The sequence below is a fragment of the Cenococcum geophilum genome (assembly GCF_001692895.1).
Source record: "Cenococcum geophilum 1.58 unplaced genomic scaffold K441scaffold_24, whole genome shotgun sequence".
Lineage (NCBI taxonomy): Eukaryota > Fungi > Ascomycota > Dothideomycetes > Gloniales > Gloniaceae > Cenococcum > Cenococcum geophilum.
The window spans coordinates 891949-916970 of NW_027137582.1; the positions used below are offsets into that span (position 1 = coordinate 891949).

The following is a 25022-nucleotide window of genomic DNA, read 5'->3' on the forward strand; positions in this document are numbered from 1 at the left end:
AGTGAACTTGCGGGCACTAGCGTTTTTGCCGATCCATTTCAGGAGGCCATAGCGTCGATCAATAGTGATAATTCCGCTCTCCCCGACTGCAGCTTCATATTGAGGCGAACTGCAGCACTGGTACCCACCTAAATGGCCTCTGCGCATGCAGAAAAATACGATTAGTTTTACATCTAGCCGCAGACGACGGAATACCCAATCACTGGAGCCAAACGGCGTGAAACTACCGAGTATTCGGCGTGGACCCGTATCGCGGGATCGCATCATGATAGGATGTGGAAGACGGCGAGGGTCGGGCATGGGAAGATCATATCCACTTTGCTGGGTGGCTACTGCACGAGCGCTCTTTTACGGTCTGGGGTAGACCTAGCGCTCTGTTTATCTTTCAACATATTCTGCGAACCAGCCTCCAAAAACCACCCTTCCGCCTTGTATTTCCTTTAGTATCGGAACGTCAAAGGAGTACAAGGTTTTTCTGAATCATTCGCGATGGGAAAAGGAAAACCAGGGTCTCAGACCAGCAAGTACAATAGACTTGTAACTGTTTTTGTTGCACTTGGGTCATTCGTACGCGAGCCTGTCTTTTCTTTTCGATAAAGGTGACAGCTCTGGGCTGACTTGAACAGACATATGGATACTGCGCTAGTGTTATAGGTTCGACAATTGGACAGCCAGGGTGGTATTCCTATTTCAATCTTCCTACCCAGGGTGAGCCGGGATATAGTACGACCACTACTCATGCTATTGGGACGGCCAATGGCCTCTTCAGCGCTGGAGGTGCTGTCGGGGCCCTCTTCATGATGTGGTCTTGTGAGCAGTTTGGAAGAAAAGTAAATATTCAACTTGGCGCTGCTTTGTCAATCCTTGGAGGTGCTCTACAGGGCGGAGCTGCAGCACTTGGGTACGGGTGATCCACTATTTTCAAAAAAAAACTTTAACTAATTAGGCTCAGCATGTTTCAAGCTGGTCGTTTCGTCTCAGGGATGGGCATTGGCGTCCTGGTTACGGTATGCCCGATGTATCTTTCAGAAATGTCTAGTCCTTTCGTCCGTGGCTGGCTGGTAGGACACCACGCCATCTTCCTCGTATTTGGCTATATGCTGTCCGCCTGGGTCGGTTATGGCTGTTACTTCGCCACAAAAGTGAATGAGTCCTTCGCTTGGAGATTCCCACTCTGTCTCCAGGTTCTGAGTCCCCTCATCCTGCTGGCAGGCTCACCATGGCTGCCACGGTCTCCTAGGTGGTTGATTTCCAAAGGTAGGACCGAAGAGGCCTGGATTATTCTCCAAAAACTCCGAGAGTCGCCTGATGACCCGCACAATTTGGTGGCCAAGGAAGAGTTCTTCCAAACCAAAGAGCAACTGAAACTCGACGCTGCAAAACTTGCTGCTACCGGTTACGGTATCTGGACAGCGGTCTGGAAGAAGAAAAGCTATAGGAAGCGCATGATTATTGGGTTTTTGACGCAATGGTACGCATCGCATATCCGCGTCTGGTTGTAATTAACCCCCATTTCTGTGGTGCTAATTTCATATCTTAAGGGGTGCTGAATTCGCTGGCCCTCTCATTATCGTAAGTCCACTCGAATAGGAATACTTATCTTTCGTAGTTTGAAGACTAATTAAGATTTTGTAGAACAACTATGCAGTCATTTTGTACACAAACTTGGGTGAGACCGGCCACATGCCACTTCTTCTGAGCGCTTTGTGGCTCACTACAGCCGGTAAGAAAACCCAACGTGAGTTATGACGACTTCCATCTCATAATGCAAAATAGGTCTGATATACAACCCTGGTGGTGCCTGGCTTCACGACAAGATCAACTCTCGCCGTGGCATGTTCATGTTCGGTCTGGCAGGATGCCTACTAACCACAAGTCTTCTTGCGGCCATGACCGCCTCATTCGCTGGAACGACCAACAAAGCTGGCAACGGTATGGGCATTTTCTTCATCTTCTTGTATCTCACCTTCCAGGGCACATTCTGCGATACCACGATGTATCTTTACGTCTCCGAGATCTTCCCAACGGAAATCCGACCCATTGGAATGGGGTTCTCGCTATTTGGTCAGTTCGCGGCAACGATCATCTTGCTCGAGACAGCTCCGATTGGGTTTGCGAATGTTGGATGGAAGTATTACTTGGTAATCATCATCTGGTGCATTTTCTTCATACCGAGTAAGTCTTGAATGCACATTCCAAGCGAGAAACATGGCTGAACAATCCTTTAGTTGTCTATTTATTCTTCCCGGAAACCGCTCGCCTTTCTCTGGAGGAAATTGCCAAGAACTTTGGCGATGAGGTTGCTGTGCATGTGAACGATGCCACAGAGGAAGAGAAAATGAAGCTCGACAAGGCGCTGGAGGATGCTGATCCTACGAAGTCAGATCAGGCCAGCCAAGAAGTCAAAGAACTAGAAGTTGGAAAGCAGGAAGCCTGAAAATTCGGGGGCTGTGGGTTCTGCCGTCTTGGCAAGGTAAGATGGAATTAGGGGAGGGAGAGTCATCGGCGTGGGCTGGATTTGCTAGAGGAGCGTCAGGATACGCATAGAATGGTCCTTTCCATCAGAGTTGTTAGAGGATTTCGTCCTTGGAATGACCTTTCGTTAAGATTTTTAATAAGATGTGGTATTATCTAGAACGAATCGTTGAGCGCATCACAGACAACCATTCAGCATCTTCGCACGGCCTTGTGGCTGCAACCCCGCAATTTGTCAATTGACAAAGTAGTGCAATAATTGGCGTAAGCGCGGGAAGATACACCAGACAAAAGCATGGTATTATGAGGACTCGGCCTCGCGTTGCACAACAGCGCCCGGGTCTGGAAGCCGGCGGACTCGGTGGAGAACCGTGCGACCGCAGCGAACGGCAGAGCTACCGAGTATATAATGTAACGCTATTTAGACGTGCACAACGCAAGATTCACCCCGCTTTGATTTTTACAAACAATCTATCTATCGGCCAAAATGGTTAACTACTATTTTGCCTATACGGCCCCCATCAACCCTCCCAACACGACTCCCGTGCTCACTGTCCCGCAGGTTTGGCAAGGCTTGCAACGGAAGATCCGCTTCGCACAGGAATTCGTTTCCGCCATCACGAGCTGCACGGTTTTGGAGGATAAGGATGGCGTTGTCACGCGTGCAGTCACGTTCAAGGACGGTCTGGGCGTGGCCACGAACAAGAAGGAGGTGGTGAAGGGTTATGAGCCGACTTGGGTGAGTCTTACTTCTCTCTCTTTTTGGCAAGACGTGAATCTCGGAGCAAGTCCCGAGATTAATGTTTCTGTATGCACGATGGTGCTGGGCGGATGATGTCGAGGGGTTTAGGACGGTCTCCGTTTGTGACTTGGTTAGCCTGAGGGTAGGGCTGAATTAATGATGTAGGTTGATTTTCATCAAGAAGATGGAGCAGTCATTAGGAACATCATTTCTGCCGGTCCGGATGGTACGGATGAGTCCCTTCACATGACCTATATGTTCGAGTGGCGCTATCCAACAATTGAGGAGGGAAGTGTAGAAGCAAAGGAAACGCATGAGAAACTCAAAAAGGTATGTCTTCGCACCTGAAGGGAAATCATTGTCGTTGACTAATTTCATAGATGGCAAAAATGGCAGTAGACATGTCGATTAATACGATTAGGGAAATGGTGGTTGAGGGGAAGATTAAATAGGTCTCCGTTGCCTCTCAAGGGAGGCATCAGCTCGACCGAATGTATTCTCAGTTTGACGAAATGTTCGTCCTAGATAGCCTATCTGCGCTATCTACTTAATCCCATCAGTTAATAGATGGGGTAGAAATAAAATGGTATCTTCTGAAAAGCAGGCTCGAGAAATTAATCCATTCCCAAACGCCAAAGTCGTGATTTTGCCACCATCGCCATGCCAAAATTATCACCGTAGGAGATTAGTCTTATCAAGAACTCAAATTGCCCATGTTTAGCCTCAGAAGAACATGTCCTCTGCCTTTCTACGCGGCCCACCACGTCCTTTAATCTTTTCTGCGAAGAGCTCCTTGCCAAGATTAGCTCCAGCCTTCAGGGGAAATAGCTCTTTGACAGAAGTTGATTCTGCAGTGTGAGCAGCCCCGCGAATTGAGAAACCGGGAACTTGTTCTGTCTGTGCTGTTCCACGAACGGTAATCTCGCCCGGCTCCATCACTTGCTCATCTGTATCTGCAGTGTCTGGCCAATTGTTTAGCCTTCCGTAGGACAATGACTTCTTTGAGATTCTGTCGGCCAGGTCCCGTGATCTTGGTTCTCCCAATCCGTCCACGAAGGGAACGGCCATACCGGTGGCGAAGAGGTCAGCGGTTTCGTCAGTAGCGTCGAACGCATCGGTTCTGCGATGATTGCTGATAGATGTTTTGTGGGGAAAGAGCTCCTTGGTTCGTTTAGCTGGAGATGACTTGTTTGGGAAGAGCTCTTTTCCATTGGTCGCTGGCGGGGAGAGCAATGCAGAGGGAGTTCGTTGCGCTGGAAAGAGTTCCTTGATAGAATTATCTTGAGTTGAGCTTTTCTGCTCCCGTCGAATTGACGGTGGCGTCAAGCTTCTTTGTCGTATCCGGCGCCTTGTAGAATTCTCGTCTTCTTCAAATCCCATCCGTCCATCGCCATCCGGATCGGGAGAAGCACTTCGGTCTCGTAACCGGCCGTCAGACCTTCGGTTGGCGAACAGGTCATCTTTCCTAGCCTTGAATCGAACTCTCTTTCGTCGGGCACTCTCACTGGAAGACGTAAGGCTGGATTGGGAACCGCGCCTTCCAAGTCGTGATCCATCGCGGGAGCCACTCCGCGTACCCGACCCAGCGTCATCATCATACATTCTAACATCGAAAGCCATATTATCATCCTCATTTCGGCGGCGCCTGTGCTCCTGGTCATCGAAGCGACGCCTTCTGTACTCTCCTCTGTCGTCCCGTGACCGTCCACCGCGACCTCTAGTTGATCTTCCCCTCTCGCGCGGGTCTTGATCAGGGTTAAGAAGATAAAAGCGGCTCGCCTCGTGCGCGCGAGGCGCCTTGACGTCCTTAGTTGTCGCTTGCCGTACTTTGAGCTCAGCGTTGGGATGTGTAGACAACTTCTTCGCGTTGCGCTCTTGTAGAGGGGGGATGTATGACTGGTCTACAACCTGGGTGTCTGTGAATGCGTTTAAGGCTTCAAGTGCAGCGTCGGCTGTCTCGTAGGTAATATTGGCTGAGGTATCATTGATCCATTCTATCCGATCGAACCGGTCTAGAGAAAAGTGCTCTGAAGCGAAATTCTTGACGTCGGCCGTAGTCAAGTTGTCAAGGCCTTGAATGTAGACCTTTTCAGGAACGGGACCGGCTGCGGATTGAGTGGTTTCTAGTGTTGTATTATTTGCGCTATTCTGTTGTTGAAATGCGTTGGTCTCAGCGTCCTATGAGTATAGTGGTCAGCTTCGTTTTGGCATCGCAATTGCTGATTCTACAGCGCATCGGTCGACGTACGATTCTCATGGCCTCAGCTTCGAGCTGGGCTATCTCCGGATCGACATCGAGGTCGATGTCCATGTCAATATCCATATCGGCGTCCATTTTGACGTAGAGATATAGAGGGTGGACGTCAAAGACCTCTGCCAAGGAAACAAGTTGAAAAGGACAGAAGATCAAAGGTAAAGGCCGGGGGATGTCAAAAGCGCTGGCCTAGACAAATGCGTGAACTTTACTGAGGCTTTGGCGGCATATTCACATTTAGGACCGAAGTTTATCCGATTGAGCTTGAGCATGCCCCACAGATGTTTCAATCGTGGTGTTATCTATGATATGCTACGGTTTACTCTAACGACAACGGTAATCATAAACGCTACTCTATTCGGATAAAGGGTTCAACGGCGTCTTCGCGACACATTTATCTGCGCTCGAAGCATCAACGAAAGCTTGCGGTCCTCCTCTTCTAGTCACCTGCTGAACCTCATCCTGCTATTCATCTTCATCTTCCATCTTAATATTCACCGGTGCTTGCTTCGTGCACACTTTCACGGTCTTCTTCCCAGTTTTCTTCTCCGTCTTGCTTACTTTGTGATGTATTCCACCGTTCTAGTCATCCCTTCCCCTCCTCCTCTTTCTCGCTAGGGGCTTTTCCTTCCCCTTTCCTTCCCTCTCTACGCCTTGCTGCGCCGGCAGCAGACTTGTCCTCATTTTATGAGGCTTTGGCATTCTTCACTCGTCGTAGCCCTAGATGTTTCGCAAATGGCGTGTGTACTGAATGCAGATGGACGGTCAGGTCTTATGCACGTTGTGGACCCTGGCCAAGCGGTCCGACACCCTCTCTCACAGCTGCTGGATAGTCTCCCAACCAGCGCGGGCATTGCAGAGGCTCCAAATTACTTCGTAAATTAGGGCCTCGTTCTCCTCCCTCGTCCAGGCGGCCATCTCCGGGATGTCGTAGGAGGCAATGAGCTTCGGAATAGTAGACTTGGGTTTGACGTTGTAATCGAAGTTTGGAGGGCCTTTCGAGAGCCGCTGCGGAGTGAGGTCTGGCGTAGTAGCGGCAGCCGGGGCGCTCGTGGTAGCATCATCTAGGACTATCATAAGAACGAATGTCATAATCCAGGATTGCTGAATCAGTGAACTTACGAGGAGAGACTAGGAGCTGCACACTCTCCTGAAACCAACCTCCTCCTCCTCTGCCCTGGAGGCTATGGGCGTGATATGGATGAGGCGGGGGTTAATAATGGTCTGCTCAGCAGCGCTAGCGCTGCTGTACCACCGGGAAGGGTTCTGGGTGTGAGATAATGGGACGGAAGCACGGTTTTGTAGATTTCGCAACAATAGCCATTGAAACAATTATATTTTAATGTCAATTGACAGCATTGATATCACTATTAATAATTGTGTATTAACGGCTCTCTGGAATACTGGAACATGACTAGCGACAATAGGAAGTCCCATGTGGAGAGACTATTGCGAAGCGAATCCCAGAGGGTTTGTGAATACTGGCCAAAGCGGCTTACGAACATCAAACAGGATTTACAAGTATTAGGCGCAAGCAACAATGGTTGAAAGATAGAAGTCAATTGAATGAGTTATATAACGAGCCATGAGAATGCAGTGATCACGCGCAATATTAAAACCAAGAGGAATTTTAAGGAGGCCAAAAAATACAATAACACCATTGTAAGAGTGGACTAAACCGTTCTAGAGAATATGTGTTGTAAGAAAAAAATGCTACTCAGAAGATCTTTATTAATTAATAGTGAGAATAGAGCCCGAGGAATACCACACAGGAGTCTTGACAGGAAGAGCACATCTAAGGAGATTCCTTCCAACATCACAAGATGTTCCTAGAGTGGTCTCGAGTCCTTGGTATCCATCATGCTGTAAATGTCATCCTAGACAATTAAGCTTAGACTCGCGACATTGACTATGGAGACGTAATATGTAACCTCTGCTGATTCCCAATGTCTCAAAAAAGTCGAAACGACCCTTCCAAACCGGGCGCCCAGCCATGGGTAAAGCTCCCTCTACGCGCAGCGCGAAAACAACCTCATTATATGGAAATCGAGGTTGTCGATAGTAGTGTTTGTAAAGCTGGCGATGTCTGAAGGAAAGAAGAAAAGAAAAATTTCGAGCTGCAGTAGAAGGTCAGAACCGAATTTACGCTAAACTCTATTAGGCACAACCCTCAATCTGGCCGCTTGGACTCCATCGCATTTTGGAACGTTTCTTAAATACAAGCTTGCTTGAAGCCTGCTCTACCTAGCAACCTCGCTGTCGTTAAGAGGAGTGTTTGGAGAAACCCTTTGATTGCTTATCCACCTAAAGCCATCACCCTATTTTCTCCTTCGAGTGCTGCGAAATCCGGTTGTGGGACCGCCTCTGTCCCACCAAGATCTCCTACCGGATTGCCAAACTGTGGGTGGTCCTCTTTTGAAAATGGATTACGAATCGTTGAAGGGGCAGTGGAGTGAGATTGAGGATAGGGATGGCGTTCGGCTGAGTTGGAATACATTCCCAAGCTCGCGCATGGTGGGTTGTGCCTCGAATATTGAGTATGACGGAAAGCTCACATGTGTTCTTACAGGAAGCATCGCGGCTTGTTGGTGAGAATCTTGATGCTGCTATATTAAGTGCTGCCGGCTAATGTACCTCAGTTCCTATCGGTGCCCTCTATACACCTTTGAAGGAGAAGACAGATACGCCATTGTTACAATATGAGCCCGTTTCCTGCAAAGCGCCTTGCAGGGCAGTACTCAACCCGTTTTGGTGCGTTAGACGCGGTAGTGCATTTGGATTCTGACAACTAAACTCCGCATAGCCAAGTCGATATGCGAGCGAGACTGTGGATATGCCCTTTCTGCCTTCAGAGAAACGCTCTTCCTCCTCACTATAAGGACATCTCCCAAGATGCGATCCCACCAGAGCTTCACCCGAACAGCGCCACCATCGAATACCGCCTTGCACGGCCTGCTCCCTCTCCTCCTATATTCGTGTTTGTTGTGGACACATGTCAGGAAGAAGATAGCTTGAAGGCATTGAAGGACTCGATTATCATGAGCTTGAGCCTTCTTCCGCCTTACGCTCTTGTTGGACTTATTACATTTGGCACAATGGTGCGTGGCAAAGAATATGGCCTGGTAGCTTGCTAACAGTCTGCTAGGCGCAAGTTCACGAGCTTGGTTATACTGAATGCGCGAAATCCTATGTGTTCCGGGGAAGCAAGGATTATGCTGCCAAGCAAGTTCAGGAAATGCTCGGCCTTATGGCACCAGGCCTGCGACCAAATATGCAGCCTCAGCCTGGCCGAGTACCTCCTCCAATGGGGCCCGCAGCTCGTTTCCTTCTCCCGGTGCAGCAATGCGAATTTCAATTGACCAATGCGCTTGAACAACTCCAAAAAGACCCGTGGCCAGTCGCCAATGATAAACGTGCATTAAGGTGTACCGGTGTTGCTTTGAGTGTTGCTGTCGGTTTATTGGAGACAGCGTTCCAGAATGCTGGTGGTCGAATTATGCTGTTCACGGGTGGTCCCGCAACCGAAGGGCCTGGCATGGTGGTTGGACCGGAGCTGAGAGAACCTATCCGATCGCATCACGACATCGACAGGGACAATATCAAGTATTATAAGAAAGCGCTGAAGGTAAGACAGAGCATGCGCAATGTGCTAAGGATAAATACTGATAAGTCTAGTTCTATGACAATCTTGCAAAGCGAACAGCTCACAATGGCCATATCATCGACATTTTTGCTGGCTGTCTCGACCAAGTCGGTCTGCTCGAAATGAAAGGACTATCTAACTCAACTGGCGGCCACATGATCTTAACCGACAGCTTCACATCGTCCATGTACAAGCAGTCCTTTGCGCGCGTTTTCAACAAGGATGCAGACGATAACCTTCTTATGGGTTTCAATGCTTCTCTAGAAGTATTAACAACAAAGGAACTTAAAGTTACCGGTTTAATCGGTCATGCTGTTTCCCTGAATAAGAAATCACCGTCTGTCGGTGAAACAGAATGCGGTATCGGCAACACTTGCTCATGGAAGATGTGTGGTATCGATCCAGAAGCGAGTTACGGTATCTACTTCGAGATCGCTAGCCAGGGTGGGCCAAATCAATTACAACAAGGCCCACAGAAGGGAATGATACAGTTTTTGACATATTATCAACATTCTGCTGGTCAATACCACCTGAGAGGTTTGTTCTACATTCAAGGTCGGGTTGTTTCTATTTATACTAACGTTGTCTTAGTGACTACCGTTGCTCGGAATCTCAGTGGACCATCTGGTGACCCAGCTATCGCACAGTCCTTCGATCAAGAAGCTGCCGCGGTCCTCATGTCACGGATAGCAGTCTTCAAGGCTGAAGTCGATGACGGCCCAGATGTTTTACGATGGGTCGATCGTATGCTCATCAGACTCTGCTCTCGATTTGCAGAATATAGGAAAGACGATCCATCATCGTTTAGGTTCGTCCCATAGCTACCCCAAAGGCTCGCCGTACGCCATCTACTAACCCTTCCCAGACTTGAGAAGAACTTCACTCTTTATCCGCAATTCATGTTCCATCTCCGCCGCTCGCAGTTCCTGCAAGTCTTCAACAACTCACCTGATGAAACAGCATTCTACCGACACGTCCTCAACCATGAAGACGTCAGCAATTCGCTCATCATGATCCAGCCCACGCTCGACAGCTACGGCTTCGACCACGAAGGCAGCCAGCCCGTACTACTTGACTCGACATCTATCCAGCCCGAGACGATCCTGCTGCTCGACACCTTCTTCCACATCCTGATATTCCACGGCGAGACCATGGCGGAGTGGCGCAAAGCAGGGTACCAGGAGCAAGAAGGCTACGACAGCTTCCGCACGCTGCTAGAGGCGCCGAAGGAGGACGCGAAGGAGCTCATCCAGGACCGCTTCCCGCTCCCGCGTTTCATCGTCTGCAATGCCGGTGGTTCGCAGGCCCGCTTCTTGCTCTCGAAGCTTAATCCCTCGACGACGCACACGACGGGCTCCTATGGTGGCGTTTCGCAGACTGCGCAGACTATCTTTACTGATGATGTCAGCTTGCAGACGTTCATGGATCATTTGATGAAGCTCGCGGTGTCTGGGACAGGCTGAGCAATGGGCAGATAGGCTATAAGTGAGTGGATAGGTGTGGCTGGTAGGTTAATGAGTAGAGCTGAGGAGGGTGTGTTGTATGGATAGCAGACGAGAGCCCAGCGAACCGGGAGTGTGGATCTGGTAAGCTAAAGGGAAGAAGGCAACACTGTCGGGCGGAGCGATTCAAGCGTTTCTTGCTATGGGGGAGGTTAGAGAAAGATGATATTATTTTACGAGAAGTCAAATGAATCGGATTTAAAAACTGAAACTTGAGCCTCATATTGCGTTGCATTCATCGTAATATATATATAATAATTTGTACACCGTTACTGCTGAGTTCTTTTGAACTCCCCATGACATGATGTGCTCTCTCCACTTTTACCTTTTCTCGCCAGTACAGTGCATAACAAATACAAAGATCCACCACCTCTCCTCCGCTCTATATTAAAGCAGCGACATTATCTTTCTCCGCCTACCCATTAACCACCACACCACCATTCGGATGAAGCGTCTGACCCGAAATCGCCAAACTGTCCATGCTCGCCAAGAATACAAAGCAGGTCGCAATCTTGCTCGGCCGGGCGGGCCTACCCATCGGCGGTGAAGCTCTTGAGCGCTTCGTCGGTTATGGTGGCTGGGATCAGCGGGGTCCAGACGGGACCGGGCGCAATAGCGTTGACGCGGATGTCGCGGCCGACGTACTGGTTCGATAGGCCGCGGGTGAAGGAGATGATGGCGCTTTTAGTAGAGGTGTAGTCGAGCAGGTCCGGGCGCCCAATGTAGGCGTTCATGGAGGCGTTGTTTGATGATAGCGCTACCGCGAGAGAGATGCGGGAGCGTGTATTTGGCCATGTAGAAGAAGGGTGGATGTTGGTGTTGAAGGTGTGGATCCATTGGTCTCTACAGATTGGAGGGTTAGCCGTGGACTTATAGTTATTATAGGAAGGTTAGGCTTGAAAAACATTTACTAATTAACGGCATTGTCAACGACCGTTTTACAATTCTTCCTGTCCTTTAGATCTGTAGACATCAGGTGGCACTTCCTGCCGTACTTCTCGACTCTGCGTTTTGTCTCCTGTGCGTTCTCTTCTTCTTCCGGCAGATAGACAATGAAGTCGTCCGCACCCCCCATGGCGAAGAGAATAGATATGGAACGACCGATGCCGGAATCTCCGCCTGTTACAATTGCCCGCTTGTTGGAGACAATGTGAAGCTTCGAAATATACTATGTTCTTTTGGCTAAAGTAACAACAGAGAACAATGATGATGATGCGTCGCGGTGTTCTAGCCAGGGCTGAAATGACGTCAGGCGCTTGGCAGAGGGGCAAAGATGGCGTGAGGCACTAAATAAATTGGGTTATCGATTCAAGCCATCACCAAACCCCCCGCGATGCATCGAGACGCTATTCCGCCATCCCACGTCAACTCTCCAGCCTGGAAGCCACTGCCGCAACTCCAGCCGCCCACACTTCCCCCAATCCTCTCCGAAAAGTCCGCACACAGTGGTCATGCGCCACATCATCACCGCCAAGCAATCACTGTTTCTGTTCTGCATGACGTGCCACCCTGATGATCCTGACCTGAATTCAGTGTTACCTATTCACAACCTGTTTTGAGAGCCTCGTACTCACCTACAAGCACGCTACAAGCACGTCTATAAAAGACTGCAATGGCTCTCGAAGATGTAGCCATTAATTCAAACTAATCCACCATCAACTCTAGCAAACACTATTCAGATTACTCTATTAAATCCAACCAAAGCGAAGCTCCATTCTACATCCAACCAACTTCAATACCCCAATCCAAAATGCATCGTCGTTCAGCCCGCGCCACCCGCATTACCACCTCCAGGCCTAGCTTGATGACTCGTCTTCGAGCTCGCCGCACTCGTCGTGCTCCAGCCACAACTACCACTACTACAACCAAGACTACCCAAACTACGCATGGAGGTTACAGCACGGCAGGCACGGCAGGCACAACAGGTGTACATCACCACAGGCGCCGACCCAGCATGGGTGACAAAGTCTCTGGTGCCATGATGAAGTTGAGGGGCACTCTCACGCGTCGTCCTGGTCTAAAGGTACGGTTCTCCCACGCACATTGAATATATTATGGCACTTAAAATTAACAATGCCTCGTAGGCTGCTGGCACGCGCCGCATGCACGGCACTGATGGCCGTGGATCCCACAACCGTTACTAAATGCGTTGTCTGAATCCAGCACCTGCACGCCCTGCCTTGCCGTTTCTAGGAAACGTTGAATGATCTGCTCCAACGAGCGATATTCACCGTCTTTAATGTCACCAATATCTAGCATAATCACGGCGCGATCCACCCGCGTAGTATAGTGCTGGGTTTGGCCATTGGGGGGAAACTGGCTGGATGTGGGCGAAGCTGATGCCAGATATCGACATGCATCCCCCTGTATTATATCTCCTTTCGTGGCTGTACTTCAGGCGCTTTTCCTTTGCGATGATAAATGAGTGTACGATAGTATAGGTTGTGATACCCTCCAGGGCATTAATGCTCTGAATTCGAACTTGACTTCAAATTATCTTCTCTTGACGTTTAACAAATGAAAAAAATCAAGTCATACACTAAACCAGGCTCAATTCACAGATTATCACAGAGCTGACTCGACATCACGGCGTCATAATTCATCCGCGCCCTGAATGCGGGGCAACCATAACAGTCTCCGGCTCCCGAACCCCGCATCCTCTTCCAACATGGACGTCAGCTTGGAAACCATTAGTATAGCGAGTGGAAATAAAATGGTAGGGGAGCTTGGGTACCCGGGTGTCTATTTCCTAAGCATTTCAGTAAATCGCCCGTGAGTATATTTCATTTAGATTTGTTATTTCTCACTTCACGGCTCAACACTCTAACTCAGAATTTCAAGCTTCTTCCTATCTAAAACACATAGTCAACCAAATGCTGTGCCCTAATTGCTATATCTTACCCAGTAATCTGTACTCCCTGCTATATCCTTACCTTCTCTAATCAAAACCCCGCCACCTCTCTCACTAACCTCTCCTCAGACTCTCTTCTCTCCCCCACAAGCCCGCTTAAACCCCCCTCCCACCCAACAAGCGGTACATCCGCACGCACACCCCCTCCTCCGGCACTTCCATCACGGCGCCCTCTCCGCTACAATTCCACCACGGCCGCGCCGGCGTGGGCGGCATGGCGCGCTCCTACTCCGCCACCAGCGTCCCCGCGATCCTCGCGCACAGCGCCGACATCGCCGCTTGCGCGTCCGCTCGCGCGGGCCCGCGAGCCACCGCGACACGGACATCGTCAGCGCGTGCGGCGGCGCCAACCTGCTGGTCGTCGACATCGCCCTTGGCCCGGGGGGGGGGCTGAGGCCAGATGCACTAGACGTGCTCGATCGACTTTAGCATCTGCGTGCTCGGGGTGGCTAAGATGGAGCTGGATGGCGGCGAGATGCTAACGTTGAAGTTGGGGATGAGTATCTGCGCTGTTGGCTCTCCCTCCAACCTTCCGCTGTCTTGGTTCCCTTTTTATTTTCTGCTGAGGGCTCTGTGTGACTGATGCTGTGGGTGTCGGGGCAGTTACAGGACCGTGTTGTTCAGCACGGTACTATGCATCGCTAGTCTAATGGCTCGGCTACCGAGGCGGCGCGCTTCGTTGCTGTTACGTTGCCCTATGAGCCGTTTGAGATTGGCCAGACGGGCAAGATGCTCGCTGAGGAGCATGTTGAGGGGAGCGGGGCTAAGAAGGCTGATGGGTCGAGGTTGTAGGGTATAATTTGGTGACATTCTTCCGTAGGGTTAGGTCGGGTGATGCGGTGAGTTTGACGAAAGGTTTTGGGGTACTTCGGAAAGCTAAATAAAACTTTGTGTGCTCTGTTGGTGTTGCGAGGATCGTTAGTGAATAGGGAGATGCTGGAGCAGAGGTAGCGTTGTTCTATGCTGGAATCTGCTCATTATTTTATGCAGCATGACATCGAAGTCTTACCAAAAGGCCAAATTTCTCACTTGAGAGATAGTTTTGCAGTTTATTTTATACGTGTACAAATGTTGTACTAAGCCAGAGTGCCGATACCAGAAGAAGACCAAATAAAAAATGCTCCAAGCAAAGCAGAAAGTAGAAGCACCCAGAAGCCAATGAGTGCAAGACACAATTAGAACAGCTTCAATAAGCCATGTCAGTTCCTAACAGTCATAAGAAAGACAGCAGTATCAATCTTCAATGCCACATACGATATAGGAAAGACAGTGGCGCGTCTACATCCGCCATATTATCCTCCTTACCCTCACGCGGCTCCTGCGCCTCAGTACCCACTATTTTCTCTTCAAAATTTCCTGCCAGCTGCGTCTTCTCCATTTCCGTAGCAGCCATCAGTGAAGTGGACGTGTGGCGCGAGACGGAAGTGCGTCCGCCCATAGTAGAATTGCGGCGTACATGTTTGGCGAGAAAATCCTTGCTGAAAGACCCGATGCTATGGCGTTTCGAGGAGCGAGGAGATGACGATGAGGAAGAGTGGTGACTGCTGGTTCTCTCGTAGAATGCCACAAGTGAATTTGAATGACGAGAGTCGGCGGTGCTCGTCGTCTGGACGAACGATGGGAATGGAGTGAGGTTAGACGATCTGGGTGGGCCCATGGCTTGGTGTTCTGCTTGTTCCGCGAGGTTCGACTCTGCTGCTAGGTTTGAAGCGGCGGTTTCGTACGGCAAATTGATAGCTTTATACCAATCCCCGTATTCCCTCTGATCACTGAATTCGTTAGCTTAATGTATGGCCGGGCTCTCAGCCACCCCGCCGTACCCTTGAATGATATCTTCGTAATTCTCGAACAGGTGAACTGGACGACGGTAAAACTCGGGAATCCGTATTTTCAACTTCAGGCGCTTGTTCTTTGGATTCAGCTCTTCGATGAGAAGACCAGCATCCACGGAACTGCGCTTAATAGGATCTGAGATGTGCTTATCAGCATCTGAGACGCGCTTCTCTTCAGGAACGGTCGAGAGACGATTACGGTCGTTGTAGTACGAGGCCACAGTGAGAGTATCGTCCTCCATCTCATCATCCGCTGGGTGTAAGTCCTGACGATAATAGCCGGCGAATGTGTTTGGCCCGTATGCATCTTCATAAAAGTCATCCGCCATGTCTTCGTCTACATCATATCTAGACAAGAAACATTTGATTCTATGGGTCACTTTCAAGGGAGACTGGTTCAGCCTGATTGCTTGTCGTCTAGATGAGGCATCATATGCATTGCGCGGTGTAGAATGCATATCAGGGAATTCGTTCGTACCGCTGTAGGCGCTTTCGCCATCATTGCGGCTACCTCTACTACCAGTTAATTTCTGCAATGTTTCCCAGTCAACATAACTGGGCGTAAGGATATTTCTATCAGAAGCAGCGTACCTTCCCTGGCTAGTGGCATGATGCACAGAATCCGAAGTGAAATTCGGCCTCGGGGATGAAGTTTGTTCGGTTGAAAGACGGGTAGCATCCGCCTGCGCTTCGGCTATATCATCCATAGGTGATTCACAAGCATTTTCCTGGATGCCCACGGACTCACGGACTCGCGCTGGATGCTCCGTAAACTCCATAGTGATAGGAAGAAGGTTCATCATTCTTCCTTTGTTTTTTCTACACATGATTATTGAGTCATCTAAGGGTGCTGATGCGCCCGCATGTCGCTCTTGAGGACGATCTTGGGGCTCAACCCAATCAATACCATTGCTGTATATCTTATCGCTTCCATTTTTCTCAATGGTTGGACGGTTGTTAGAGTTAGGATCTTCTAGCATGTTGGTAGTCAGTGCTGGCAAATTGAACTCTTTGGGCATCTTTAAGTTGGCTCTTTTCACATGCTCAAGGTATTGCTGGGTACCTGGGTCTGCTGTGTCAAGCGCCGCCAGAGCGTTCTTCTTGACTCCTAATGGTTGTGTGCTTTGAGTAGCACTTAGAGGGTGGACGATCGGAGACTTCGGTACGATGTTGGAAAGATCATTGGTAGAAAAAGACCGTTCCCGTCTTGAAAGTTTGGGGGCGATTGTTTCCTCGAATTCGTGCAGATTATCTTCCTGGCCCTCGGAACGCTCCACCTTTTTCAACTCATTCAAACCAAGGATCTTTATAACTTTAGGACTAGCCAAGCTGCCGTCTGAGAGTGGTGTACTAATTGATAGAGCCTTTCTCTTATTCTTGTAAGGAAGAGACGGCTTCGGAAGACTGGGAAGGTGGCTAGCTATTTTATCTGTGAGTTTCGCGACCCTGTTCCGCGGCTCATCATTGTCGTTGTCTGAACGGTTAAACATTGGGTCTTCTGGAGAACGCCTTGAGCCAAAAAAGCCGAAATGATTGGCGGTGTGTGCTCTAGGCAGAGTATTCATGCCACGGTCGGACGCGTTGAGCGCGGCTGGGTCAGCTTCATGACGTGATGAGGTTGCTTTATTACCCAACAGTCTCGAAACAACTTCAAGATGAGGCGCTTTCTCTTTTGCTTTCCCAGCAGACAGATACCTGAACCCACCCAATGTCATCCTGTTATTTCTTTGTTTTTCAACGAGCATGTTGGGAGGTTTGCCCTCAGGATGTTGGGCAGACTTGTGGTAGGAGTTCTCCTTAAGGATCCCATGAGCCTCTGTCATTGGTAATTTTGATGAATTGGTTGACTTTTGCAGACCTAGCTGCTGAGCAGATGGCTGCAAGACTCGGCGCTCGGCCTCAGGAATCCCTGGAAGAGGCTTGTTAGAGAAAGAAAACGTGCCAGGAAATTGCGAAGCGTCAGCCTAGAAAGGACATTAGAACTGAAGATACCTTAACACGTTAACTACGGAAAGATGTCGCTCACATTCTCTTGTTCAGCTATGTTCTTGTCAGCAATGGGTGCGTTCGTGCCGTGACCGTCCATTTTTGAAACCCCTGTTTCTTTAGTCTGAGTTGGTTGATGTTTAAGTTTTTTAAGCCTACCAAGGCTCGCTGTGGAGGGGAAGATATGTCCTCCGGAAAGATTCATGATGGGAATGATGAAAGACGACTTACTCCGTGTGAAGTTGATGGTTGGACGTCGACGACACGGAGGTGATTTGGGCTTCTGCTTTGGACGACGCGTGCTGCCTACGCGAGGGTGAGGGCGAAGGTTAATGATATAAAGACAGAAGCAAGTGACTAGCTTTAGCCTTTTCTGGGTGAATTCCTCAAACTCACTATGCTCGCTGTCGCTGTCATCACGAAAAACCAAGAATGATTGTCGACTCATCCCATAGCTCATCATCGTGAAAGACGGAAGAAAACCATTTGACTGCAGAAACGGAAAATAGGAGTCATGAAATGCTTCAAGGTGAACATCCTGTGCTGGGAAGGGATATAGACCTGGTAGGGACGTTACTTCCCAAACCGTCTGACTTGCTAAGCTCCACTTACGACTGTTCAGGGGCCATAGTCAACGGCAAAGGGCAGGCGATCTGCTATTGCCACTATAATGGCGTTCAATGGCAGCTCTATGAGTGTGCTTTCTACGATGTATTTACACCTTTAAAAAGGAGGTATGTTCCAGGTACTGCACACCCACTCATTGTCTGGTATTCTCCTCCTCTCTTGGAGTGGTAAGAGATATATCCCGGTAAAAGTCATGATACGTAGCGGCTTTTTGTCACTCTGCCAACACCAAGTTGGTCATATCAAAGAGAAGATTGCGAGGGAGCATAGTATGTTGTGTGTGGCGTTGACATCTCCCATCAAACGCTATACCGCATATCCCCTAGCTTATTTGCTTGGAAAATGTTGGCACATGATTGGCCCTTGCGGCTTCGGCTGATGCAACTTTTCAACCCCTCTGTGCGGCTTACGCTGAAATCCGCTCGGCTTTAGCTGAAGAAATAGCCTACGAGACTCAATCCTATACGTACACGATCTTCTGTCATCTTGCCTTGTATATAGTATCTCCGTATTTGCCCAATTGAGTCCTTGTGCAGCGTTGAGGCCAGAACTCATTTGAAATCCCCGGGCTAGATCCGCTTTCTGCATCTCCACCGCCACCCGGACATCAGCACCTTCTCTGACGAAAATACTATTTATTGCTCATACTGCACCCTGAAACCTCTTCGTTTATCAATTTCCGTTTTCCGTATTTGATAATAAAGTAATCGACTGCCTGTACACCACCTGCCTCCTCTTTGCTTCAACACATCAGTAGAACCGCCATCATGTCCTTCTCTTCCCTCGTCTCAGACATCACTTACCGAACATCGGATCGCGATGACCTCCGTTCGCAAGTCTCACGAGCGCGGTCATACGCCAGTACGGCAGCGACCAGTGTGAGCATATCCGGAGACATCTCGAGTCAATTACATGGAGGGTATAGCCATCCGCTTGCACGCGCATGGCAAGCTGAGAGGCAATTGACCAAGGTCCGTCGCTCCTATACGTGGCCTTGGAATGCCAAAATTTCGGGCCGAATTTCACTGACACTGGCTTCCTGTCATAGTCTATGCTCATTTATCCTCTCTTCATCTCCGACCAACCGGACGAAGAAACCCTCATTCCCTCCCTCCCCAACCAGCACCGCCGCGGTCTTAACCGCTTAGTACCCTTCCTCACACCCCTCGTAGCCAAGGGCCTAAAATCCGTAATACTCTTCGGCGTACCCATCGCGCCCGGCGCCAAAGATGCGCTCGGGACCGCCGCAGATGACCCACAAGGTCCTGTAATCCAATCGATTCGGCTCCTCCGCCGCTCCTTTCCCAACCTCTTCATCGTCGCCGATGTCTGCCTCTGCGAATATACTTCTCACGGCCACTGTGGTATCCTGCGTGATGACGGTAGTCTCAACAACGCACTCTCCATCGACCGCATCAGCGATGTTGCCATGGCCTACGCCGACGCCGGCGCGCACTGCGTCGCACCCTCGGACATGAACGACGGCCGCATCCGTGCCATCAAGCTCAAGCTGATCGAAGCCGGCATTGCGCATCAGGTAGTACTGATGTCGTACTCAGCTAAATTCTCAGGCTGCCTCTACGGTCCCTTCCGCGATGCAGCTGGCTCCTGCCCCTCCTTTGGCGACCGCCGTTGTTATCAGCTCCCTCCAGGCGGCCGAGGCCTTGCACGCCGCGCTATTACACGTGATATCAATGAGGGCGCGGATATCATCATGGTCAAGCCGGCCAGCCAGTACCTGGATATCATCAGTGATGCGAAGGAGATCGGGAAAGATTTGCCCGTGGCTGCATACCAGGTTTCTGGAGAGTTCGCAATGATCCACGCAGCGGCGAAGGCCGGTGTGTTTGATTTGAAGACGATGGCGTTTGAAGCGACAGAGGGCATATTACGAGCTGGCGCCACAATTGTAGTGAGCTACTTTACACCGGAATTTTTGGACTGGCTGAGCAATTGAGGTATTGCATTGGAGAGGAAGATATCATTAGTCTACTGGCAGCAAAACCAACCCGGGGTGCCCGGTTACGATAGCTCAAAAGGAGGCGCAGGGATAGAGGGAGGAGAGGAAACAAGCCGATCTCGGGAGTTAGATCTCTATGCATGCCTTTTTGGTCTTATGGTCTTCATACAAGCATTTCCTGGTATATGGAGTTCTTTCACTTGGGCTGGAAAGGCAATTCATGTATTTTACACATTATATTCCATTCACATACTCCGAAACAGCTTCGTAGCGGTCGGTCAATCGAAACAACACCAAGGTTACATCAAATCTAGAACGATGCTCATTTTTGAGAGGCTCTGGTTCTGAGGCTATTCTATACTTTTAAGGGCCTTCCCATCTTCGCCTCATCTTTGATCATCGAGTGATTAGTAATTATCACCAATTCAGTGTGTAGAAAGGGATTTTAGCAATACGGAATCCTAATCCCGCTGGCATCGCCGCCACAAACTACCGCGGTGGATTGATAGCTTTCAGCATGAGTCCCCAGCCGAGCCCGTATCTAGGATAGGAATATCAAAGTTGCTATGCTAGCTATCTAAGTTTCCAACGGGGAAAACAGTGATATTGGGCACATGAGAACCCCGCTTAGGATCATAACTAACTAATGAGTGACACAAAAAGGGTACAAGATAATTCTATCCAGTATGCGAAGCTCGAAAATTCGTTTGATTATGAAATGCACTCATGCTAAACCTAATCTCCTAATGAGTAGCCTCATCAGTGTCACTTTGCGACACCCTCGCCTCACTCTCGGTATAATGCCATGCGATCCGCTCATAGGCGTGCACCTGAGTAAGGGATAAAATATCCCTTACATTGCCCCCCATTTCATCAGGGCCAGCCCCCAGCCCGTATACCTAGATAAATTAAATCTATATATACAAAAGTAAGGTAAGTAGTGCCGAAGCCTTGCTTATACATAGAAAACGGTAAAAGACCAGCCAGCCAAGCAGCCTGGATAAAAACCTTAACCTATAGCTAAAATCTAGTGGGAAAAAAGGCCTTATTTAGGAAATTACCTACGATCTTAGAGCCGTAGCTTAGGATTATATTTAATGTGGAAGCGAGAGGTAATAGCTATGGCTTTAGAGGCTAGCCGTTTTTTGGATAGCTATTAAATAGTAATCGATAGCCTCTAGGGTAGCTATATTACTTTAAATCCTACTAGATAGCCTTTGGTTACCTTAATAGGCTTAGATATAATTCCGTTAGTACGGATTTTAATTAGTCCGCAAGCTAATTAACTATATTTATATAAAACCACTGGAATAATATCTAAGGTAGTTTACTAACGCTTATTACGCGCTCTATTAATATCCGCGTTACAAAAGCTATAGATACTAAAATAACTTAATACTAGTATTTTATATTATTTTCTAAAGTTAAATAATTATATAATAAAACCTAGGCTTATAAAATATTTTATTTTATTAAAAAAAACGCGTTATTAAGGATTATAAAACTTTGTATAACTTTATAAAACGCTAGTATAGTAGGCTCTTTTAGGGGGTATATAATAGGCAAGGCAGTAATTAGGTAGGTAAAGGTTTTACTAATATCTTAGGAGGGTTATATAGGGGGCTGGTTCTCCTCTAAAGGAGGACTAGCGGTTAGTCTCTAAATAGAAGAGGTTAAAAGTAATTATCTTTTAAATATATAAAGCTTATTCTACCTTTAACTTATCTATAACTCTTATTTAATACTATTAATTAGATAATTATACGTTCTAGTTAAACTAGCCTTTTATAGCTAGCTAATATATATAAAACCTATATAGATTTATAATGGCTATCTAAAAGAACTTATTATAGCTTAGCGGATATATAGCGTCTGCGTTATAGTATATAATACCTACTAAAACCTTATCGTGGGCCTATTACTAAGTTATAGATATCTAGGTAAATCTACTATATATTAACACTAAAACCTACTAGCTAAAGAGGGAGGAAGTTAAATAGAGTATTAAAATAGCCGTGGCCGTATTAGGTATTAAATAATTAAACTTAAAGAAGTTATAAAATAGACTAAAAATAATGGCTATAGGACCTTTATAATGTAATAAAGCCTTATAGGAAATACTACGGTAGACTTATTAATAGGCTAGGTATATAGGTAAATAAGAAGTTAATAATGTAATAATAACTACGTCAGGAAAAAATTTACTAGCATTTAATTTTACTTTTCTGCTATTTTAGCATTTTCTAGCATTTCTAGCATTTCCTAGCATTTAGCTACTAAATGCGGCATTTAGAATCAAGTGTTAGCATTTAGCCGCTAAATGCGGCATTTAGAATTAAGTGTTAGTATTTAGCTACTAAATTATTAAGAAGAACTATAATAGCGACAAAAAGGAGCTCTTGCTGCACCCGGCCTAAAAAGACCAAAACCAACCAAAAGAACCCTAAAAAACACCTAGAGAATCCCCCTAAGATGCATGCATTGCAGGGAAGGCACATATTAAATGACGGTGGCTCGTACTCGCGCGCGACTGCTAGAACTACGCCTAGTAATAGCCCTCTATAATAAAGACGGGCGAATACCACACTATAAAGTAGAAATATCTCTATTAAGAAGGTATCTAATAAAATATAAAGCCTATTAGACGCATCTAGTATCTAAAATTATAGGGGAGTAACTATTAGCTATAACAAACTAATATAGCTAGTAGAATAGCTCTGCTAGTTTAGCGAACCTTAGGCGCCCCTCTAGCAAACCTTTAATTAAATTCTCTAATAGCTAAGCAAAATTAAAAATAAGTATAACCCTTTTTTACCGGCGAACCGTACCTAGGCCGCTATAGCTACGCTTTTATAGCATAGGGAACCTACCCCCCTTAAGTTAATAACTGGGTATATAATTATAATATAACCAAATATAGAATAAGTAGAGGGGCTTAGGGGATAATTAGAAATAGAAGTCCTTATAAAGATATATAAAGAGGTTTATAACGCTATTACAGTCTAATACCTTAAGAATAAAGATATTAGAGTTACCCTAAAGGACTAATAGGTAAAGGAATAAGCCGTAAGGGTAGGGGATAGGCTAGAAGAATATATTGGCATAAAAGTACTTTATAAGGATTACTTAGTTAAAGTCCTAGTGGTTCCTATAAGCCTTAGGGTAGAAAAGGGACGCTAGGCGGATAATATAGCAATTATATAGGAAATAGTAAGATAAACGAAACGCCTTATACTAGGACTTAAAATTACCTAAATTTAATAGCTTTAATAGGAAAATATAAACTAAGTATATAATAAGAATAATAAGAGAATATAAGAGTCGCCGAAGACTTGCTAGGGAGACGCCAGACAAACGCATAGCTCCCTTATTGTTAGCATATATATACTAGAAATGCAAAAACTTCTTATTTAAAAAGGAATAATTATAAATGGCCTTATATATAATATAAGGCTCTATAACCATAAACTACGCCTAGAATAATACTATTACTATATATAATAGGGACATACCTAATCTATATGCGCAGTATAGGTATGCTACGGCCACTATATAGGCCCCTATAATATAAGACATTACCTAAATTAAAACTAAATAAAATGCGCAAACTGCTACCAAAGCACATATAAGGCGTGGGAGAGAGAAGACTATATTAAATATAGGAGATAGAAGGCAAGGGCTTAATAGCTACGGGAATAACTATACGCTAGGTTATATAAATAGAAATAATAGGTAATAAGCTTATAAGGTAAGGATGTGGATAGGGAGTCCAATGATAGAATAATGGGTATATTGTATAGACAGAGACGAATCCTTAAGGGAAAAGGAGGAGTCTATATACGAGGTAGGAAGGGTTTTCCCTAGGTATGTGTAGAGCACGTACCTCACAGGCAAGTCACCCCTGGGTTGCCCTAGGGTCGCCTATACCTTGCGGCTATATAACTATCTACTTAGGTTTTACCTAATAATGCCCCCCCCTTTAAAAAGGGTCGTCCCCAATCCTTTATATACTTAAGCCTTAATAAAACCCTATAAAAAACCTTAGTAAGGAAAAAATTTAGAGGGAAAAGAGCGTCTTAATTTTGCGTATAAAGAGACGGGTGGTATATATACGCGGCGCGAAGATATTAAGGAACTTTAACCAGCGGTTAAAGTTGTCTAATTAGTTAGATTTGCCTTACTAAGACTCCCCTATATTTAACCGAGCTAGTAGCAATTTTACATGCCTAGTATAGAAAATCCTAATTAGTCTATTTAATAGGTAGAGCTAGTGGAGCTTAATACTGTCGCCTAAATTTAGTAGATTAGAAATATTCTAAAAGCTCGCTTGTATAGATAGGTCGCTAGTACCTTACGGGTCGGTTATAGGTTATTCGCATACAGCTAGATTTATAGACGGTAAGGCTATATACCTATTAAACCCGCCGCTAACCCTACTTTAGCCTTACGCTATACTGGCGTAGCGCCGTATATACTTTACGGGTAGGTTTATAGGTTACTTATATATAGCTAGGTTTAGGACGGCAAGGCTATATACCCATTAAATCCGCCGCTGACCTATGCTTTAGCCTTATGCGTTATCTGCGTAGTATATACATAAAATAGTATAAGTTGTTAATATAGGTTACCACCAGCGGGTCACCAGCAGGTCGTAGACCCTGGTTAAATAAACCCTAGTTATAAACAGGCGTAGGATATTAATAAATTAAAACTTCACCCTATATGTACGCTGCAGTTCTTATAGCAGTTATTACTTATTCTTTAATCCCTTAGGACATCCTCTGCTCCGCTTTAATACAGGTTATATTTTAACAGCGGCGCTTACTTTTCGCCTACGCTTCGGCTATAAGGCTAGGGTGTCCCGCTTACAGTACTTATTTAGTAGTTATTAATAATTCTTAAGTTCTGTTTCATATTTCCATTTATTATACTTATTTAGCCATCCTAGCCATTTAATAAGGTACTGCGGTTATCTAGCATAATTCTAGTGGGCGATAATTGCTTTTACTTCCTAGCTGCCTTCCTTAAGCTCTTCCACTGCTAGGGGTTAAAACCCAGGGCGTGACCTATAAGGCTCTAGTAGGAAGATA

General features: G+C 47.0%; 8 protein-coding genes across 8 annotated transcripts; 5 read left to right on the plus strand and 3 right to left on the minus strand.

Annotated features, from left to right (window-relative positions):
- The first annotated feature begins 129 nt into the window (after positions 1-129).
- Positions 130-2664, plus strand: K441DRAFT_660771 (sugar transporter). Its single transcript, XM_067648767.1, has 7 exons — positions 130-567; positions 627-901; positions 953-1471; positions 1542-1572; positions 1636-1723; positions 1777-2175; positions 2229-2664. Exons 1-7 carry the CDS (start codon positions 490-492, stop codon positions 2435-2437), a joined length of 1599 nt encoding a protein of 532 aa, XP_067503469.1. The 5' UTR covers positions 130-489; the 3' UTR covers positions 2438-2664.
- An 81-nt stretch (positions 2665-2745) lies between these two features.
- K441DRAFT_660773 (DUF1857-domain-containing protein) lies at positions 2746-3836 on the plus strand. The gene is made up of 3 exons (XM_067648768.1): positions 2746-3214; positions 3383-3547; positions 3598-3836. The coding sequence occupies exons 1-3, from the start codon at positions 2963-2965 to the stop codon at positions 3667-3669; spliced, it is 489 nt and encodes a 162-aa protein (XP_067503470.1). The 5' UTR covers positions 2746-2962; the 3' UTR covers positions 3670-3836.
- Positions 3648-5656, minus strand: K441DRAFT_637341 (uncharacterized protein). Its single transcript, XM_067646503.1, has 2 exons — positions 5466-5656; positions 3648-5395 (listed from the first exon to the last, which is right to left on the minus strand). Exons 1-2 carry the CDS (start codon positions 5550-5552, stop codon positions 3941-3943), a joined length of 1542 nt encoding a protein of 513 aa, XP_067503471.1. The 5' UTR covers positions 5553-5656; the 3' UTR covers positions 3648-3940.
- Positions 5657-7892: 2236 nt separating this feature from the next.
- K441DRAFT_562894 (Sec23/Sec24 trunk domain-containing protein) lies at positions 7893-10577 on the plus strand (the record flags this gene model as incomplete). The annotated part of the gene is made up of 8 exons (XM_067643581.1): positions 7893-7985; positions 8041-8059; positions 8111-8222; positions 8275-8569; positions 8617-9096; positions 9147-9651; positions 9706-9922; positions 9980-10577. The coding sequence occupies 8 exons, from the start codon at positions 7893-7895 to the stop codon at positions 10575-10577; spliced, it is 2319 nt and encodes a 772-aa protein (XP_067503472.1).
- Positions 10578-11031: 454 nt separating this feature from the next.
- K441DRAFT_687482 (NAD(P)-binding protein) lies at positions 11032-12972 on the minus strand (the record flags this gene model as incomplete). Its single annotated transcript, XM_067652099.1, has 4 exons — positions 11032-11175; positions 11216-11485; positions 11536-11772; positions 12934-12972. The coding sequence occupies 4 exons, from the start codon at positions 12970-12972 to the stop codon at positions 11032-11034; spliced, it is 690 nt and encodes a 229-aa protein (XP_067503473.1).
- Positions 12973-13284: 312 nt separating this feature from the next.
- Positions 13285-14319, plus strand: K441DRAFT_687483 (uncharacterized protein; the record flags this gene model as incomplete). The annotated part of the gene is made up of 4 exons (XM_067652100.1): positions 13285-13332; positions 13649-13812; positions 13957-14038; positions 14173-14319. 4 exons carry the CDS (start codon positions 13285-13287, stop codon positions 14317-14319), a joined length of 441 nt encoding a protein of 146 aa, XP_067503474.1.
- Positions 14320-14331: 12 nt separating this feature from the next.
- K441DRAFT_128341 (uncharacterized protein) lies at positions 14332-17970 on the minus strand. The gene is made up of 5 exons (XM_067640060.1): positions 17958-17970; positions 17386-17906; positions 15951-17323; positions 15348-15872; positions 14332-15296 (listed from the first exon to the last, which is right to left on the minus strand). Exons 2-5 carry the CDS (start codon positions 17806-17808, stop codon positions 14768-14770), a joined length of 2850 nt encoding a protein of 949 aa, XP_067503475.1. The 5' UTR covers positions 17809-17906; positions 17958-17970; the 3' UTR covers positions 14332-14767.
- A 433-nt stretch (positions 17971-18403) lies between these two features.
- Positions 18404-20304, plus strand: K441DRAFT_637348 (tetrapyrrole biosynthesis, porphobilinogen synthase). Its single transcript, XM_067646504.1, has 2 exons — positions 18404-18943; positions 19021-20304. Exons 1-2 carry the CDS (start codon positions 18740-18742, stop codon positions 19927-19929), a joined length of 1113 nt encoding a protein of 370 aa, XP_067503476.1. The 5' UTR covers positions 18404-18739; the 3' UTR covers positions 19930-20304.
- The last annotated feature ends 4718 nt before the right edge of the window (positions 20305-25022 follow it).